General features: G+C 59.1%; 1 protein-coding gene across 3 annotated transcripts in view; it reads left to right on the top strand.

The window, feature by feature from the left end:
• The first annotated feature begins 695 nt into the window (after positions 1–695).
• Positions 696–15918, top strand: part of TOGARAM2 (TOG array regulator of axonemal microtubules 2) — a 33416-nt gene continuing 18193 nt past the window's right edge. The window contains exons 1-13 of one of the 3 annotated variants that reach the window (XM_004582884.2): positions 696–723; positions 1301–1414; positions 2581–2859; positions 3751–3920; positions 4582–4778; positions 6238–6284; positions 7908–8077; positions 9106–9256; positions 10048–10209; positions 12058–12211; positions 12934–13039; positions 13828–14063; positions 15198–15356. In XM_004582884.2, the coding sequence (XP_004582941.2) occupies positions 696–723; positions 1301–1414; positions 2581–2859; positions 3751–3920; positions 4582–4778; positions 6238–6284; positions 7908–8077; positions 9106–9256; positions 10048–10209; positions 12058–12211; positions 12934–13039; positions 13828–14063; positions 15198–15356 (1973 nt within the window). The remainder of the gene's footprint in view (positions 724–1300; positions 1415–2580; positions 2860–3750; positions 3921–4581; positions 4779–6237; positions 6285–7907; positions 8078–9105; positions 9257–10047; positions 10210–12057; positions 12212–12933; positions 13040–13827; positions 14064–15197; positions 15357–15918) is intronic. The other 2 variants (XM_058667427.1, XM_058667428.1) reach the window with 2 other exon arrangements.

The raw sequence follows: 15918 nt of genomic DNA, 5'->3' as shown, positions 1-15918 counted from the left end.
GCAGGGACCCAAGGACCTGAGCCAGTCTCTGCTGCCTCCCAGAGTGTGTACTGGCAGGCGGCTGGGTCAGAAGTGGAAGAGCCACGTTCCCGCCAGGTACTTAGACATGGCATGTAGGCATCCCAAGCAGTGACCTAACTTGTAACAAATGCTGGCCCCGCCCCTGCTGACTCCACCCCTGGTGCACATCTGTGCTGTCACGACATAGGAGCCGCCTTTAACTTCCGCCATGAACTCACAAGATGCTGCAAAGTGGCCGCGTCACAGGGAAACAGAACTTAGATCCAACCCAAGAACTGACGGCTGGTCAGACCAAGCCTCAGCCCCGGAATGCCGAGATAGCTGAGGGGGCCAGAGGCACAGCTTGTCCACCCAGGTGGGGGTGAGGGCTTAGTGCTGACAGACAGCTGGGGAGGCCACGCCAGTCCTGACAGCCAAGGGCATGGGGAGTCCGTGTTCCTCTGGGACTTCAGGAGTCAGAGAATGGAACCGACCGAAGATGCCATGCAGAGTTCCACCCTCTCTGATATGCTGACAGCCAGGGCCCTGTGTGGAGGCTCTGATGGACCCCTCCCTGGCCTCCACACAGGGCCCTGGCTGTCACTGGGCACAGCTCTCTTTATTCCCCAAGGACGGTCATCACAGAACAGCGGCTGCCCTGGGGCGGGCCTGCAGGTACCTTCGCCACCGCTGGCATGGGCACCCGTGACGATGCCACTCCAGGTAAGGGCGATGTGGGGAGCTGCTTGTCCTAGGCTGGAGGCGCTTGGACACACCAGGGATGCTCATGGCTGCCTGGGGACAGGGGGCAGAGAGCAGCCAGACATGGCACACCCCATGAGCCCAGCTGGTTGTCAGGCCCTGGTACTGGCTCTGCCTGCTGAGCGGCTCAGGTACTCCGGGGACTTGGCCTGAGTTTTGCCTCCACTCTCAGAGGCCAGGTGGGCTGATGCTCTTCTAGGACCAGGAGTGTGAGTGTGAGTCTGGGCTGAGGATGAGGGTCAGTGGGGAAGGGTGGGGATAGCAAGGAGCGCGGCCCGATTCCTTGGCCCTCACAGGCAGTAGGTGACCCCGTTAGCATCAGCAGCCAGAGCTGCAGGCCTGGCCTGCCTTGCGGCCTTGAACTTCCCTCTGGGAGGCAAGCATGGGTCCTGCCTTGCTGATTGGTGTGCTGTGGGGTGCAGAACTGCTGATCCTTGGGAGGGAGCTGGGGCCGCTGGCCTGGAGACCACTCAGGCCATTCCCTTGCCCTGGCCTGGGAGGCCTCTGAGGACCGGCTCCTGTGTGGCTCTGTCCACAGCCAAGGTGGTGGCTCCCATGGCCGTGTACTGTGGCACTATTCCTCGGACCAGCACCAAGCCCCGTCTGCTGTCACCTAGAAGTACCAGCCCCAGCCCACCTGCTCACAAAGAAGGTGAGATGCTGACCTGCCAAGGTCCCAGGCCTCTCTGGAGGCTTTGGGAAGAGATTGGGGGCTTCACCTGGCCAGTGCTGCCTTGTCAGTTGGGGCCAAGGCCATGGTCACAGCCACAGGAAGGCCTCGCCCTAGGGGAAGCTGGGCTTCTCTGCCGATGTTAGCAGGTGCTTCCAACTCTGCACCCTAGGGACTGGAAGAGACCCCGGGCAGGGGTGCCAGGGGTGGGGTGCGGTGGGCTGGCTATGCAGTGTGGGGAAGGCTCTGTTCTCAGGGTCGTAGGTGGGGGTGTCCAACTTTGCTGGGCGGGGTCTGGCTCATTCTCCGGTTGGCACCTCTTTGTGTTCCGTGACTTTCTCATTAGCCTTGCAGAGTTTTGGTGCCCTGGCTCTGGGTGGAGAACCTGGTGGCGCCCTAGCTTGGCCCCATGTCCTGCCAGCCTCCCTGTGGACCTGTGGCTGGTCCCTGGTTTTCCTGGTGGCTGGTGCAGTTCCTTCCGTTTGTGGCCCGGGGTCCCAGGGCTTTACAGTTCGTGCCAGGGGCTGTGTGCATAGCCAAGCTACAGCAAGCTGGTCATCATGTCCTCTGCTTTGCTCCCTGTCTCAGGGCCCTCACCTCTGTCCCTGGCGCGGCTTAAAGGCCGCCAGCGCCTGAAGTCCTCCCAGGTTCCCTGTCACTTCTGAGTGCATTCAGCGAGTTGTCTCAAACTCACAGCTTATCTCACGGAGACCTGGCTCTGAACTTCCCTGCGGCCTTATTTCTTGCATATGTTGAAAGTCCCTTAGTAATAGAGTGCGCCCCCTTCAGCTCTGATTTCCCCCTGCCTGGGCAGTGCTGGTTGCTAAGTGCTTGCTGAGCAAGAACTTGATGGGTTCATGTCTACTGAGTTTGTTTCCAGTCCTCCAGCATCTCTCAGGTGTCAGGCACACTCCACAAACATGCCAGGTCCTGGAGACCAGCAAGTGGCAGGCCCCTGAGTGCTGACAGCTCCCATCTGTGCTATGACAGGACCCACATTTGTCCCTTCCCTCGGGTACGCAGAGTATAAACCCGGGTCTTGTCCAGGCTCAGCCTTGGCACAGTCTGCAGGCGGCCAGCAGAGGGCGCTGCAGCAGTGCCAGCCTGGGTCCTGCCTGCCCGGCTGCTCATGGCCCTGTCTCCCTCAGCCTCCCTCCAGGCCCAGCCAAGCTTTGGGGAGCGGCCATCACAGCTCTTGAGCAGACCTGGGGACTCACGAGGCCTCGAACTGGACACTCCCTGGAAGAGCTGGCAGGCCAGAAATGGTCACCCTAGGGACCTTGGTCTCCTGTCTCTGGGGCCTCGCCCCCCGGCGCCCCTGCCTTCGCTGGAGTCCCAGGCCAGCAGCGTGGCCCAGGACACAATCCAGATCAAGGACAAACTCAAGAAGAGGAGGCTCTCGGAGGGCCTGGCAGCGTCTGCTCGAGGTGAGCTGCAGCCCCTGCCCGCCTGTGCCCATTGGCCCCAGGTCAGGGACCCCAGGTGACCTCCCTGGGTGTATGCTGGGGACCTTCAGGACTGGTCAACGTGTGCCTCTGTGTGGCGTGCTGACCTCCCTGTAACAGCATCTCCTTCCGGGTCACCACTGCAGCCCCCAGTCAGCTTCCACACTGCCTGAAACAACGCCTCTTCCCTCCTCCTAGTGGCTGCTCTGTGAACCTCCGTAGGTGAAGGATTAGGCTGCTATGCCACGACACTAGCCCTCTCACCCTCTAATCTGCCTTTTTTTGAGTGCTTGTTTCCTTTCTTTTTTTTAAAAAAAGATCTATTTATTTATTTTTGGAAAGGCAGATTTACCTAGAAAAGGAGATACAGAGAGAAAAATCTCCCAGCCACTGGTTCACTCCCCAAGTGGCTTGCAATGGCTGGCACTGAGCTGATCCGAAGCCAGGAACCAGGAGCCAGGAGCCAGGAGCTTCTTCCTGGTCTCCCACACAGGTGCAAAGTCTTGGTTTTGGGCTGTCCTAGACGGCTTTCCCAGGCCACAGGCAGGGAGCTGGATGGTAGTGGAGCAACCGGGACATGATGAACTGGTGCCATATGAGATGCTGGCACTAACAGGAAGATGATTAGCCACTTGAGCTGTCATGCTGGCCACCCCAGTCTGCATCTCTGAGTTCTGAGTGGTGACTGATCAGGTTTCGCTCCCTAGTTTCACAGGAACGGGAAAGGTTGCTGACTTAGTCTATCAGTGGGCACTGGGGGAGAACAGGCCACTCATTCTCTGCCCTCCCCCAGGACACAGACCCTGGTGCCATCGGGAGCTTCCTCCTTTCCCTGCCTTCCAGGATTAACACCACTCCTCCCTTCTCCGCAAGCCTCCCTGGATGCCAGTAGCGTTCCCCTGAGGAGCACTGTGCCACGTGCCACCTCCCAGAGGCTGCTGAGGGTGCCCAGGCCCATGCCACCCATCCAGAGCATCCCCACCACCCCCGAGACCAAGGACAGGGACCTGGACCCGCCAGGGAGCCGGCAGGGTGCCCCAGAGGTGAGCGCTCCCACTGCGGTCCGTCTGAACTGGAGCTTCTCAGCCTCCATCCTGTCTTTCCATCCTGTACCAGCGCCAGTTCCTGTATCCTGCGTGTCCCAGGGCTGCCTTTCAGGATGGGGGAGGCCCAGGGCCCTCATTTCGTACTCCCCCTCACTCTACACTCAAGACGTCTGAGCTGGGCAGGGAGGCTGAGTGGAGGGGAGGGGCTGCAGAGCCACCTGTCTCTGACCTGCTGGTCCCTAGGCCCTCTCTGGTCCAGATGCCTGGAATTTCACCTGCCTTAGGTGTAAACCAGGGAGGGAGGGTGGCTGAAGAAAGGATGCTGGTGGAGACGAGGTAGGGGTCACACGCCTTGCTGTGTGACTTTGGGCAGGTCACTTCCCTCTCTGGACCCCAGTTTTTGCATCTATAGAACTAGAGGTTTGGACTGGATGTGGTTGGAGGTCCTAGAATTTTTCTGGAATGAGGGCAACAGAAGGGGCAGCCAGTTTTCCTACCTAGGGGTGGTGAGCAAGGGAGTTTTTAGGAGGTCTCAGGGATGGAAAGAGAAGTCAGAGGACACCTGCCAGCTCTCTGCCCCCAGGGGGCTCCTGGGAAGAGGCAGTACCCCTGGGAGGGGAGCCTGCAGCCCGCCCTCACTCCCTGTCTCTGCCCCTAGGTGCAGGTGTCCCCCCAGTACCTGCACTGCAAGGACGAGAAGCTGCTCAAGCCGATGGCAGGCATGGTGATCCCCCCCATCGCCAAGACTGGGCCGTCAGCCAGGGCCGCTTCCTCCACAGTGCTGCTGGGCTTCCCTTCTGGACCCTTGCCTGCAGGCCAGGACGTCCCCGCAGGGCTGGCACCCCCATGCACCCGGTAAGAGCCCCAGGCCCAGCCAACCTTGCCGCCTTCTCCTTGTCTGCCCGCTGAGCTCTGCCGGTGCTCTGTGCTGCCTGGACTCCATGCCTGGGTAGAGCTCTGGGGCCAGGAGACAGGAACCAGGAGTTTCCTCCTAGTCTCCCATGTGGGTGCAAGGGCACAGGGAGCTGGCTGGAAGTGGAGCAGTGGAGACTCAAACCAGCCTTTACGAGGGATGCCAGCAGGTGGCCGCTTGATCTGTTGTGCCATGACTTTGGCCCCTGCAGTCCCGTTCCTCTGAGGACTTACTGTACCAAGTCTCCCCAGATCTCTCCACTGTCCTCACAGCCCCTGCCTTTCCCTCACCCCTGCACAGCACTGCCCACCCCTGAGCAGCATGCCCAGGGGTATGTGGGAGGCAGAGACAGACTGGGTGCTGAGCTTAGCTCCTGCATCAGCAGCTACCTAGTTCCCATGCGCTCCAGGGAAACAGCAATGGCGTGGTGGACCAGGCTTGGAAACACTGCCCCCTGGAGGCCCACAGCAGCTGTGGGTTTCTGTGCTCTTGGGGTGGGAGCAAAGCCTGGGCCTCCATCTTTGCTGCTGAGGGGTCTTCAGGGAAAGGGGCAGCAAGGGGCTTCCCCAAAGCTGGAGGGGAAGAAAGGCAGCCCGCCCCTGGATGCAGAGCCTGAGCTGTGGGCAGATGGAGCTATGCCTGGCCCATCCTGTAGCTCACTTGGAAATGCCTGAGACCCCATGAGGTCCTAGAAGTCAGGGAGCACAGAGGGGCTCCCGGCTCAGTTGCCCTGTCGCCGACCCCACCAGTCCGTTAGTGTGATGGGCAGTAGTGAGTTCCCTGGCCCAGGACAGGTTGGGGGTGGCATTGCTTGTGGTACTCTGTGGTTCCACTCCCCAGAAGGGGTGCTTGAGGTCTTGTTGCCCAGGTCCAGTCTGAGGTCTGGCCCCTCAGTGGACCCAGGGAGTTCTTGACCTCCTGTGGGTCATTCTGTGAGCGAGTCTGAGGCCAGAATACAGCCCGTTGTGCTCCTGGCCCTTGGCAATGGCCTTGTGCTACTCCAGCGTGGCGGGGGTCTCGGCCCCAGCACACTTCCTGCCAGAGGAGAGAGGCACACGTGGTCGCACAGAGGTGGTCTCCTCGGGACCCTGGATCCTGGAAATCTTGGCGCTGCCCAGTGCTAAGGGTCTAGGACAGTGCCTGACCCATCCTGGGGCCTTGGCACACATTTGTTGAATGAGGAGGTGGCGTTTGGCATTGGAACAGTAACAGCTAAAACCAGCGCCAGGCATGCCCCCTGGTCCCCGGCCTTCCTGTGGGCCCTTGGGGTTGGGCCACTGGTGTCTGCAGCAAGGGCTTCACGTTCTGCAGCCTTGAGATGAGCCGCCTCTGTCCCCAGGGTGGCACGGCCTGCTTTGGGGCCTCTTCTTAGAACTGCATTCATCCCATTCTTCTATTAAGGTTGGCTCTGGACCATGGCCCGCGGGAGAGGACCCCCAAGTCTCTGGGTACGTACTCCCCACGTGTGTCTCTTCCACCTGTCTTCTCTGTGTGTCCCTGCCCAGGACAAGGTGTGCCAGGCTCCACGAGAGTTGAAAGCACTCGGAGAGGGGGTGGGGGTGGGTGCTGCAGCAGGCCTGAGGGAATGGGAGAGGAGCAGTGGTCAGGGTGCCCAGATGAGGGACCGTGTCCCCTTTCTCCAGATGTGGGGATCAGGGATAGCCTGGTCAGGGAGTGAGGGCTAGAGGGCAGACATTTTTTTTTAAAGTTTATTTGTTTTCACTGGAAGGTCAGATATACAGAGAGGAGGAGAGACAGAGAGGAAGATTTTCCATCCGATGATTCACTCCCCAAGTGGCCACAATGGCCAGAGCTGAGCTGATCTGAAGCCAGGAGCGAGGAGCCAGGACCCTCCTCTGGGTCTCCTATGCGGGTGTAGAGTCTCAAGGCTTTGGGCTATCCTCAACTGCCTTCTCAGGCCATAAGCAGGGAGCTGGATGGGAAGTGGGGCTGCTTGGATTAGGACCAGTGCCCACATGGCATCCCAGTGCATTCAAGGCAAGGTAGCTACTAGGCTACCGCGCCGGGACCAGAGGGCAGACATTTTCAAGGTGAGCTGAGCCGGCCCTTCTGGGCCTGATGCAGGGGTAAGGGGGGGTGGAAACTGACCTCAGACCTGTCCTCCCACTGGGGAGCCCAGCATCCTGAGCCTGGGCTGCTGGAGAAGAGGGGACTCATCGGCAGGCCCCTTTGCAATCAGCTCAGCATGGTCAGTTGGCCACAGGGGAAGGAGAAGGCTGACCCTCAGGTCCCCGGGCCAGGGCAGGAGGCTGGGCCCAGAAGGCTCGGCACAGAGCCTCTGTGGCAGCTGCTTCTGTGCTCCTGGGGTGACACATGCTGACACCCCCGCATGGTCTGGAAGAGCAAACCCTGAGAGCCTGAGTTTGGGTCAGGGGTCTGTGGACAGGGTAGGCTGCTTCAGACAGGCTGTCCAAGGTGTCTGCCGGAGTGGAGGTGAGGACAGGACATCTAAAACAGCTGAGTGTCCAGGGCTCTGGTCCCACCCGTCCGGCTGGAACAACATTAGCCTGCATGTAGATCATGCCTGGCACACAGAAGGGGAAGCCAGGAGCGTCTTCCGGGTCTCCCACGTGGGTGCAGAGTCCCAAGGCTTTGGGCCGTCCTCTACTGCTTTTCCAGGCCGTAATCAGGGAGCCGGATGGAAAGTGGAGTGACTGGGTCATGAACAGCACCTATATGGAATGCTAGCACCTGCAAGTGGAAGATTAGCCAATTGATCCACCATGCTGGCCCCACCATGCCCCTCTTGTGCCTGGGTCCCACACAGGGGGCTCTTTCCAGTCATTGCAGGCTAGACAGGGGACTGGGGGTGACCTAGGAGCCATGCAGGACCCCAGTCTCAAGCAGCCTCCCATCATGGGTGTGGGACCTTACAGTGCCCACTTCCCACCCACCTGAGCTGCCCATCGAGCTCTGTCTTGCCCTGCCAGGGAAGCACGGGGCAGGCTGAGGGCTTGGGTAGCAAAGCGGCCGCCGCTGCAGGGTCAGGGAGCACCGGGGCCTCCGGGGTGCTAGGCGTCCTCAGCGCCACTCCTTCCCTGTCTCTGCAGGGCCCAGACCTTTAGTCCCAACCCCCAGAGAGGGGTCAGCCTCCGCCTCCCGGAAGCCTGCCCTTCCTTCTTCTCGGTCAGCTCCCACGCTGACAGCCTCCTCTTTCAGCCATGCCAAAGAAGCCCATCCCCTGTGGAAACAGGAGGACACGAAGGAGGCCAGCACCAAGGTACCTGGGAGTGGACACTTGGTGGAACACCAGGAGGCTTTATTGACCTGTGTAGTGTGGCGCCCCCGTGTGAGAAAATGGAGCCAAGGCAGCCTCCCTGAAAACCTAGAACCTACAGTGGGATTCCGGGTAGGGTTTGAAGAAGGGAAAAAGACAGGATGGGGGTAAAGGTGAAGGGACAAGGCAGAGCATTGCCAAGGGTGGGGTGGGGGTTGAAGAAGCACAGTAGGAGGTGACACTGGGGTCAAAGGAGGCAAGGGAGGGAGACAGCACGGAGGGCCCCGGTGAACCACCCTGAATCACTGGGACGGATGCCCGCGGAAGCAGCTGAACATGGTGGTGATGGCAGGGCCCTCGGCTGAGCCTGAGAGGCTGACACGTCCCTGATGCAAGGTGACCTTGAAGAGGTAGCTCCCCTCACTGGGTTGGGACAGCTTTCTCCCTGGAGTGTCTCTGAGCTGAGCAAAGGGCTGCCCTGTGCAGAGATGCTTCCAGGCAGTTCAACAGAGGAGCTCTGAAGGCAACTGGGCGCATGCTCTGTGCTGGTGACCCACTCGGGGCTAAATGGGGATGGTCCTGGACTCCCAGGCCTCCCACCCCAGCAGGGGCGACAGCAGTAACAGCCCCATGTGGTCAAGCTCTCTTCCTTTCCCCCAAAAATGGGAGTCAGGTTCTGTCCTCTGAATGAGCAGTCCAGCTGGGGTCCACAGTGTCCCCTGCCTGTCCCAGGCACACCCCAGCCTTGGGGCCTCTTCCATGGCTCTCCCCCTCTCCCTCCCTTACCTGTGTCGCTCCACGGGGGGTCCCTTGGGCTACCTCTCTGTCTCTTTACTCTTTCTTGTACATGCATTGCCTGTTGGGCTGGTAAGGGGTTGCATTGATCCATGAAATTCCTGGGGAACAGGGTTTCCATTTCAGAACAGCGAATGGCCGGCAGGGGGCACTGGTGGCCTTGACGATTCAGTGGGGGAAGGTAGAGGGAGGACAGGCGGGTCCCTGACAGCCTGTGACTTTTGACCTTGTGCCAGATCCACGTCACCATTTCCAAGTCTGCCCAGCAGAAGATGCGGCTGAAGCAGCAGACGAAGGAGCTGGAGGTGTTGTACAGGGCGAAGCAGCCAGACCCGGCCCGGGAGCTCGTGCCTCACAGCCTGCCTTGGAGGGCCGTGGCGAAGGAAGGTATAGGGGCAGGATCCCTCCAGCTGGGGACGCTGCTTGTCCAACTTCTCCTGAAAATTGTTGCTATTGTTTATAAAAAAAAAATTATTTATTTGAAAGGGAGAAGGAGAGAAAGAGGGGAGGAGAAACATATTTCATTCTGGTTAATTTTCCAGATGATTATAATGGCTGCTCAGGCCAAAACCAGGAGGCAGGAGCTCCACTCGGTCTCCCTCATGGCTAGAAAAGCCCCAAGCACTTAGACCATCTTTGGCTGCCTTTCCAGGTGTCTGAGCAGGGTGTTCAAAGAGAAATGGAGCAGTGAGGGCTCAAATGTGAGGAGCTGACATTGCAGGAAGCTGCTTAGTCCGCTGTGCCACAATGCTAGCCCCTATTATTTTTGCATTTGATTTCCCATCTGTTGCTTTACACCCCCAAGTGCCTGCAACAGCCAAGATTGGGCCAGGCTAAAATCAGAAGCTCTGGGTCTCCCAAACGGGTGGCAGGGTCCCCAAGTATCATTACTGCCTCCCAGGGTGTGTGACAGCAGAAAGCTGGACTGGGAGAAGTGGGGTAGTTGGGACATAAAACCAGGTAGGTTTCTCAAGCTGAGGCTTAACCTCAGCAAAAACACCTGCAGCCTGCTGAGCTGACCCCTCAAGAAGAGCCTCCCTGCCCAGCTTCCTACTGCCCCACCCTGAGGCTGGCAGGGAGCTGGGGGTAGCCTGCTGAGGGGTCATACCTACAAGGGGACTTGGGGGCCAGGGGCAGGTAGAAGCAGTTCAGCCCTAGGGTTTGGTTTGCCTCCGCAGGCCTCCTTCCCCTCCGGACCAGTGGAACTCAATCTGTGCCCACGGGGACAAACAGCCCACGCAGAAACATCAGCATGCCCCTGAGGAAGCGGGCCAGCCGGTCCTCCCTGCCCAGCATCCCGGTCAGCAGGCAGGAGCCCAGCTTTGCCCGGCACGCGTCAGGTGTGGCCCAGACCCAACAGGTGCACAGGTGGACCTCTGCTGGTCCCACCTTGGACCGCTCAGCTTCTGGCGTGGTGCATGTTAAAGTTGGGGGTAGCCTGAGATGCAGGTTGCCTTGCCATAGAGTTTGGAGTTCCTACTTGCCTATGGACCCAGGGGACCCAAGATATCACATCAGCTGGTGTGGCCTGTCCTAGAGTCAAGCCCCAGGAAACAACACCTGAGCCACACGGGGTGGAAGGAGACAGGTAGTAGCCTGGGAAAAGAAGGTGCCAAGATTGCTTGGAGGCAGCTTGGGGAGGGTGCTGGGGGATGAGGCGGGGTCTGTGGCTGCCTGTCTGCCGCAAAAGCTTTTAGTTTGCCTTGCTCCGGGTCACATGTACACTCCCCTCCCCTCCCAGGCCCCCTTTGAGTCCTTTTGATGGTTTTAGACAGAGTCTTAGCTGAGTGCTGTGTCTTCTGACACAGGCGCGCCAAGCAGGCTGTCATCCACTGTCAGAGCGTTTCACTGTGATTGGCAGGTATTTATCGTATGTGATGACAGGTAATATTAGTTTACCAATTATGGTAAATTATGGAATTCCCTCGAAAATAAATTTATTTAGAATTTGAAGAAAAGTGCAGTGTTTGGGAAAGTAGAGGTAAGTTCAGAAGACTGGCAGAGGAGGACATCATCGTAGCTGAGAGGTGCTTCCTGGAAGAACTGGGCTACACGAAGCAGCCCACTTGGGTCAGAACAGCAGAGCTGAGACCTGGCCCTGCAAAGTTACCCAGGGTCACCCCAGGCGGTGGTGGCCACGGGGACTAGGACCTTAACCCATGGCTTCTGATCCAGTATTGTCTGTCATGGTGTCTCACTGAGTGAGGGTGAGTGGGTAGAAATCTGGTCTTCAGGGAAGTTAGGTTGCTGGAGATAAGAAAAACATCCCACCGTTCTCAGTTTTTCTCACCACCTCCTGGGAAGCTGAGTTTGAATGCAACTGCGTGCTGCTGCCTCTCCTGATAGTCGGCGAAGAATTACTCAAGTTACTTGAACAATTTTATTTATTCATTGACTAGAGTGAGCTCTCTTCTATTGCTTTGTTTCCCAAATGCCTGTAATGGCCAGAGTTTGGGGCCAGGCAGGAGCTGGACACTGGGGACTCAATCTAGGTTTCAGGAGCCCAAACACCAGAGCCATCTGCATTGCCTCCTGGGATCTGCGCTGGCAGGAAGTTGATATCAGGGGCCAGAGCCAGGGGACTGGACACAGGCTCTCCAATGTGAGAGGCAGGCACCTTCCCGGCTGGGCTCCGTGCCAGCTGCCCGATCTAACAGCTAACAGCTTTCGGCCAGCTGGCAGTCTTTGCAGGGTGGCCAGGCCTTGGCTGAGAGCCTGTGGGTGGCTCCCCCATCTTGCCAGTGTCTTTCGTGGCTGTACTGCTGGGGCACTCACCTGTTCACAGGTGTTCCAGGAGGAGCAGGGAGGTGCTGGTCACTCAGATTCTGGGTGTGACATGAGCACAGAGGGCATTTATGACCAGCTCACTGAGCCTCACTGCCACCACAGGCAGGGCAGGAATGAGGGCGAACCTGGCCATGGTTCTCAGGCCAGTAACTATGGGAATGCAGAAAGTTCGCACAAAGTAGTCCGTGGAGCACCGGGTGGTTCCCCAGGCTGCCCAGGGAGTGTGGCCCAGGGATGTCTTCCCTGCTCTTACCAGTCCCTTGCTACCCTGTGGGCCCAGTGCTGCCCGCCAGGTCTTGGCAGGCAGGGGGAGGTGGGCAGGCCGGGGAGGGGCAGCTGCTGGGGCTGGTGATCATCTGTCTGCCTGGCTGACAGCTGTTGCCCCTTCTCTGTGACCGCAGCTAACTCCTTGCCCGCGGTACTCACGCTGGGCTCTCCTGAGTGGGAGGAAGAGGAGGAGGACCTGGAGGGTAGAGTTCTGCGGGAACTGAGGCCTTTCTCCAATCCCGAGCTGGGCCTGACGGACGCCCTGCGATGCCTCGGCAGTGCTGACTGGTGAGGACTTGGCTGCTCCTGCCTGCGCTGGGGCCGGCGCCAGGTGGGGTACTGCTCTGCCCCCAGCTGCCTGGCTGTCCCTCCCTGGGCTCTGGTACTGTGGGGAGATGAGTGTGTGTGTGTGTGCGTGTATGAGCTCTGGTGTGTGCTTGTGTGTGGGTGAGTGTACACCTGCCTGTGTGCACACATGTGTTTGGGTGTGTGTGTGTGCACCTGCGCTTGGGTATGTGCTTATGTGGATGTCTCCCAGACCCCTGTGTGAGCCCTGGGACCCTCCAGGTGGTTCCAGAGTTGGACATGATAAGTGTGAACTTGACTCCAGGGCCTGGACCTAAGGGAGCTCCCATACCATTATTTCTATGAATCATGTCTTACCTGCTCAGAGCCAGAAGCAAAGCGGAGACTCAGGGTACTGGGCATGCGTGGAGCAGCCTCTGCAGGACTCGGGCCGCCCTGTTCACACTCCGTCTCCAGAGGGCTTCAGCTTGATGTCAAGGACCCAGATGGGTCCTGGGGCAGGTGGCCTCTCCCTCTGCAAAGGTGGCGCCTTCTGAGCAGCTAGTCCTGTAGGGCACGGTCATCCCAGTGAGCCCTACCCCAGAGGCCACCCCCACCCTGCTGTGAGGCGACATGGGGAGGGTGAGGAGCAGGTGGCCCAGGTATGCGGAAGGCAGGGGATCCTCTCCTCCCACACACAGTGACGGTCCCACCTTACTCCCCAGGCAGGTCAAGGAGAAGGGCCTGCTGAGTGTCCAGCGCCTGGCCACGTGTCACCCCGATGTGCTCGCTGGGAGGCTGCACGATGTTTCCTTGGCAGTGTCCGGGGAGGTGAGGCCACCCTACAGCCTGCACTGTGCACTGTGTCCCCTGCCCTACTCCACTGCTCCCTTGCCGTGCTCCTCGGGGGTTCCATGGCAGCTGTGGAGTGCTGGGTGGGGGGCTCGCTGTCTGGCACGCAGGCATCCCTGCTCATGGAATGGAAACAGCTGGACTGCTGAGTGCCTTTTCTCGCAGTGAACACTGTCCTCTTTACTCAACCCTCCCCTGCACCCCCACCAGGAGGGATGGGGTGTCCCCGGCCCAACCTTGGGCATCTGTCACATTCCTCCAGTGGCTGGAGTTGGCCTAGGCTGTGTTGGGAGAAGCAGCAAGAGCTCAGGGAGCTCACTGGACCAATGCCTGGCTCAGGAGTGGGCGTGACCACAGAGCACCCAGTACACTGTGCTGACACCAGGAATGGGGTGGGTTGGCCACCCACCGGCCTGCAAGTGGCCTGAGCTCCCTGCTTCCTGCACATCGTGAGCTTCCTCCCTGCACTCCCAAGGACAGCCATGAAACTCCAATTGGGCGTTCTCTATAAATGCGCATGGAAGTCTGCAGGCAGCTGTGTGTTTCAGGGGCTAACAGTGTCGTGGGAGTCCTGACGACACGGGGAACCCCTCTACTCAGGGCTGCATGATTTACCTCTCATTTCCAGCTTGGCCAGAGCCCTCACTTCCCGCTTGGCTAGCCCTGGACTGAGGGAAGGGTGGTGGGAGGGGACATGGCAGTGCTCAGGACCCTGGCAGGTTCAGTTGTGGAGGACCCCCTCCTCTCTCTCCTCTCTGTTTGTCAAGGTCACCAACCTCCGCTCCAAGGTGTCCCGTCTGGCCATCAGCACCCTGGGCGACCTGTTCCGGGCCCTGAAGAAGAATATGGACCAGGAGGCCGAGGAGGTGGCCCGTTGCCTACTGCACAAGATGGGAAACAGCAGCGAGTTCATCCAGAGGGCTGCCAGCCGCTCCCTGGGGGCCATGGTGGAGAGTGTGACCCCCGCCCGATCCCTGGTGGCTCTCACCTCCACAGGCGTCTAGTATGGGCTGCTGCATTGGCTGGGAGGGGAAGAAGTAGGAGGGTCCCAGGGCCACAGTGCACAAGGTGCTTTCCCTACAAGGGCCAGTGCTTTTAGCTTGCCCAGCTTTCCGGGGCAGGCTCCGATAAGGAAAGGAGCCAGGGCCAGGACGTGCAGAAGGTGGCCCTGGCAAGGTCCCTCTGCCTGCCTGGGAGACAAGACTGCTGGGCTCCGGGCCCAACCAGCGCAGCCTAGCTTCCTTCTGATGAAACCAGGTCTATAAGGTGCGCAAGGTGCAGAAATGCCACACTTGGGCTGGTGCTGGTGGCACAGGAGAGGATGGGGCAGCCGATCACTGTCAACCAGGGCCAGGGGCCTGCAGGAGCCTGGATGGGGCCCGTGTGCTGGGGACCTGCTAACATGCAGATTCTGGTCGCCATGCTGGTGCTGTTGGCCTCTGGGCTGCTCTGAGTGTGGAGAGCTCTTCTTTGCGTTTCTCCTAGGTGAAAGCCTGGTTGGGGTAGTGGGGCCCAGGCTGCCTGATGGCTGTGACAAAGAGGCCCTGTTGGAGGGAGGTGACCCAGATGGGTTTCTTTTACCAGAGCTCAGTGAAGATGATGAAACCCCATTAGTTCCCTCCCTCCCATTGTCAGTTCAGCAAGCACCTGCTGAGGGTGGGGTGTATGTGGGGCTCCAGGTGGATGCAGCAGGTGCTCCCAGGGAGCTGGCTGCCTGACTGCAGGCCACGTGGTGCAGCTGGATTGCCCCAGGGACAAAGAGAGAGCTACTCCCAGGGAAATGTCAGAATCCACCCCTGGGGCTGAGTTGCCAAGTGAGCTGGTAGAGAAGTTGGGTAAGTGCAGATAGATAGGAGGAAGGATGTGCGTGCTCAGGGAGGCCTCGGGGTGCTGAGGATGGGCTGCCTTCTGGGGGCCCCCTTGCAGCTTCATGTCACTGTTCTTTCCACTCTCCCTGCTGCCATCCTGTTAGGAGGAGAGGACTTCTTGCTTGAGACCCTCCCCTGTAACCATGCAGGACAGATTTTGTAGCTCCTGGCTGATTCCAAACATAGGGCTGCAACTGTCGATCACGTGTGGGCATACCTGCTCCCCTACCCCACACCTGACCGATGGCTGTGTTTGTGTTCTCTTTCAGCCACCGAAACCCTTTAGTCCGGAAGTGCACCGCTGAGCACCTCTTGACTGTCCTGGAGCAGATCGGTGCGGAGAAGCTTCTGTCGGGCACGCGGGATAGCACAGACACACTGGTGCACAACCTGGTGAGGTTGGCCCAGGACTCCAACCAGGACACCAGGTAGGGCAGGGCCAGGGGCCAGGGGCCCCTCAGCACCCTGCGGTCCAGCCTCCCCCGTCTGTGGAGGGACCATCAGAGGGACAGACATGACATCCTCTCCTTGCAGCTGTCATCCACCTCCCTCCCACATCATGGCCAAGGTGGGACACCTTGTTCACCCTTGTTCACCTTCCATCCCCCCTCCACCCACTGCATTGCTGCTCTTCCTTTTCCCCAGCCAGCCACATGCTGTTAGACCCATCATTTTAGAGAGAGAGGGAGAGAGGCTTCAGGAGCATGCATTTTGCTATTATTGCTACTGCAGTGAATAAGAAAAATCAAACCCCTATTGTCTTGGAGCTTACCTCCTGGCAAGGGGAGACAGGTCATAGAGAAGCCCTTAGGCTTAGGATTGATTTTAGATCCACAGAAGGGATAGGAAGGAAAAAGCCAAGATGCAGTGACAGATGGGGTCGGGGCTCAGGGTTGGGGCAGATCATTTTGAAAGAATGAGGCTTGAGTTGGGGATTGAATGATCAGAGAGGATCTGGGGTCAAGACACCAGGCAAAGGGGGTGGCACAA

The sequence above is a fragment of the Ochotona princeps genome, chromosome 8 (assembly GCF_030435755.1).
Source record: "Ochotona princeps isolate mOchPri1 chromosome 8, mOchPri1.hap1, whole genome shotgun sequence".
Lineage (NCBI taxonomy): Eukaryota > Metazoa > Chordata > Mammalia > Lagomorpha > Ochotonidae > Ochotona > Ochotona princeps.
The sequence above is the reverse complement of the archived record's forward strand: the minus strand, read 5'-3'. Positions and strand labels throughout refer to the sequence as shown.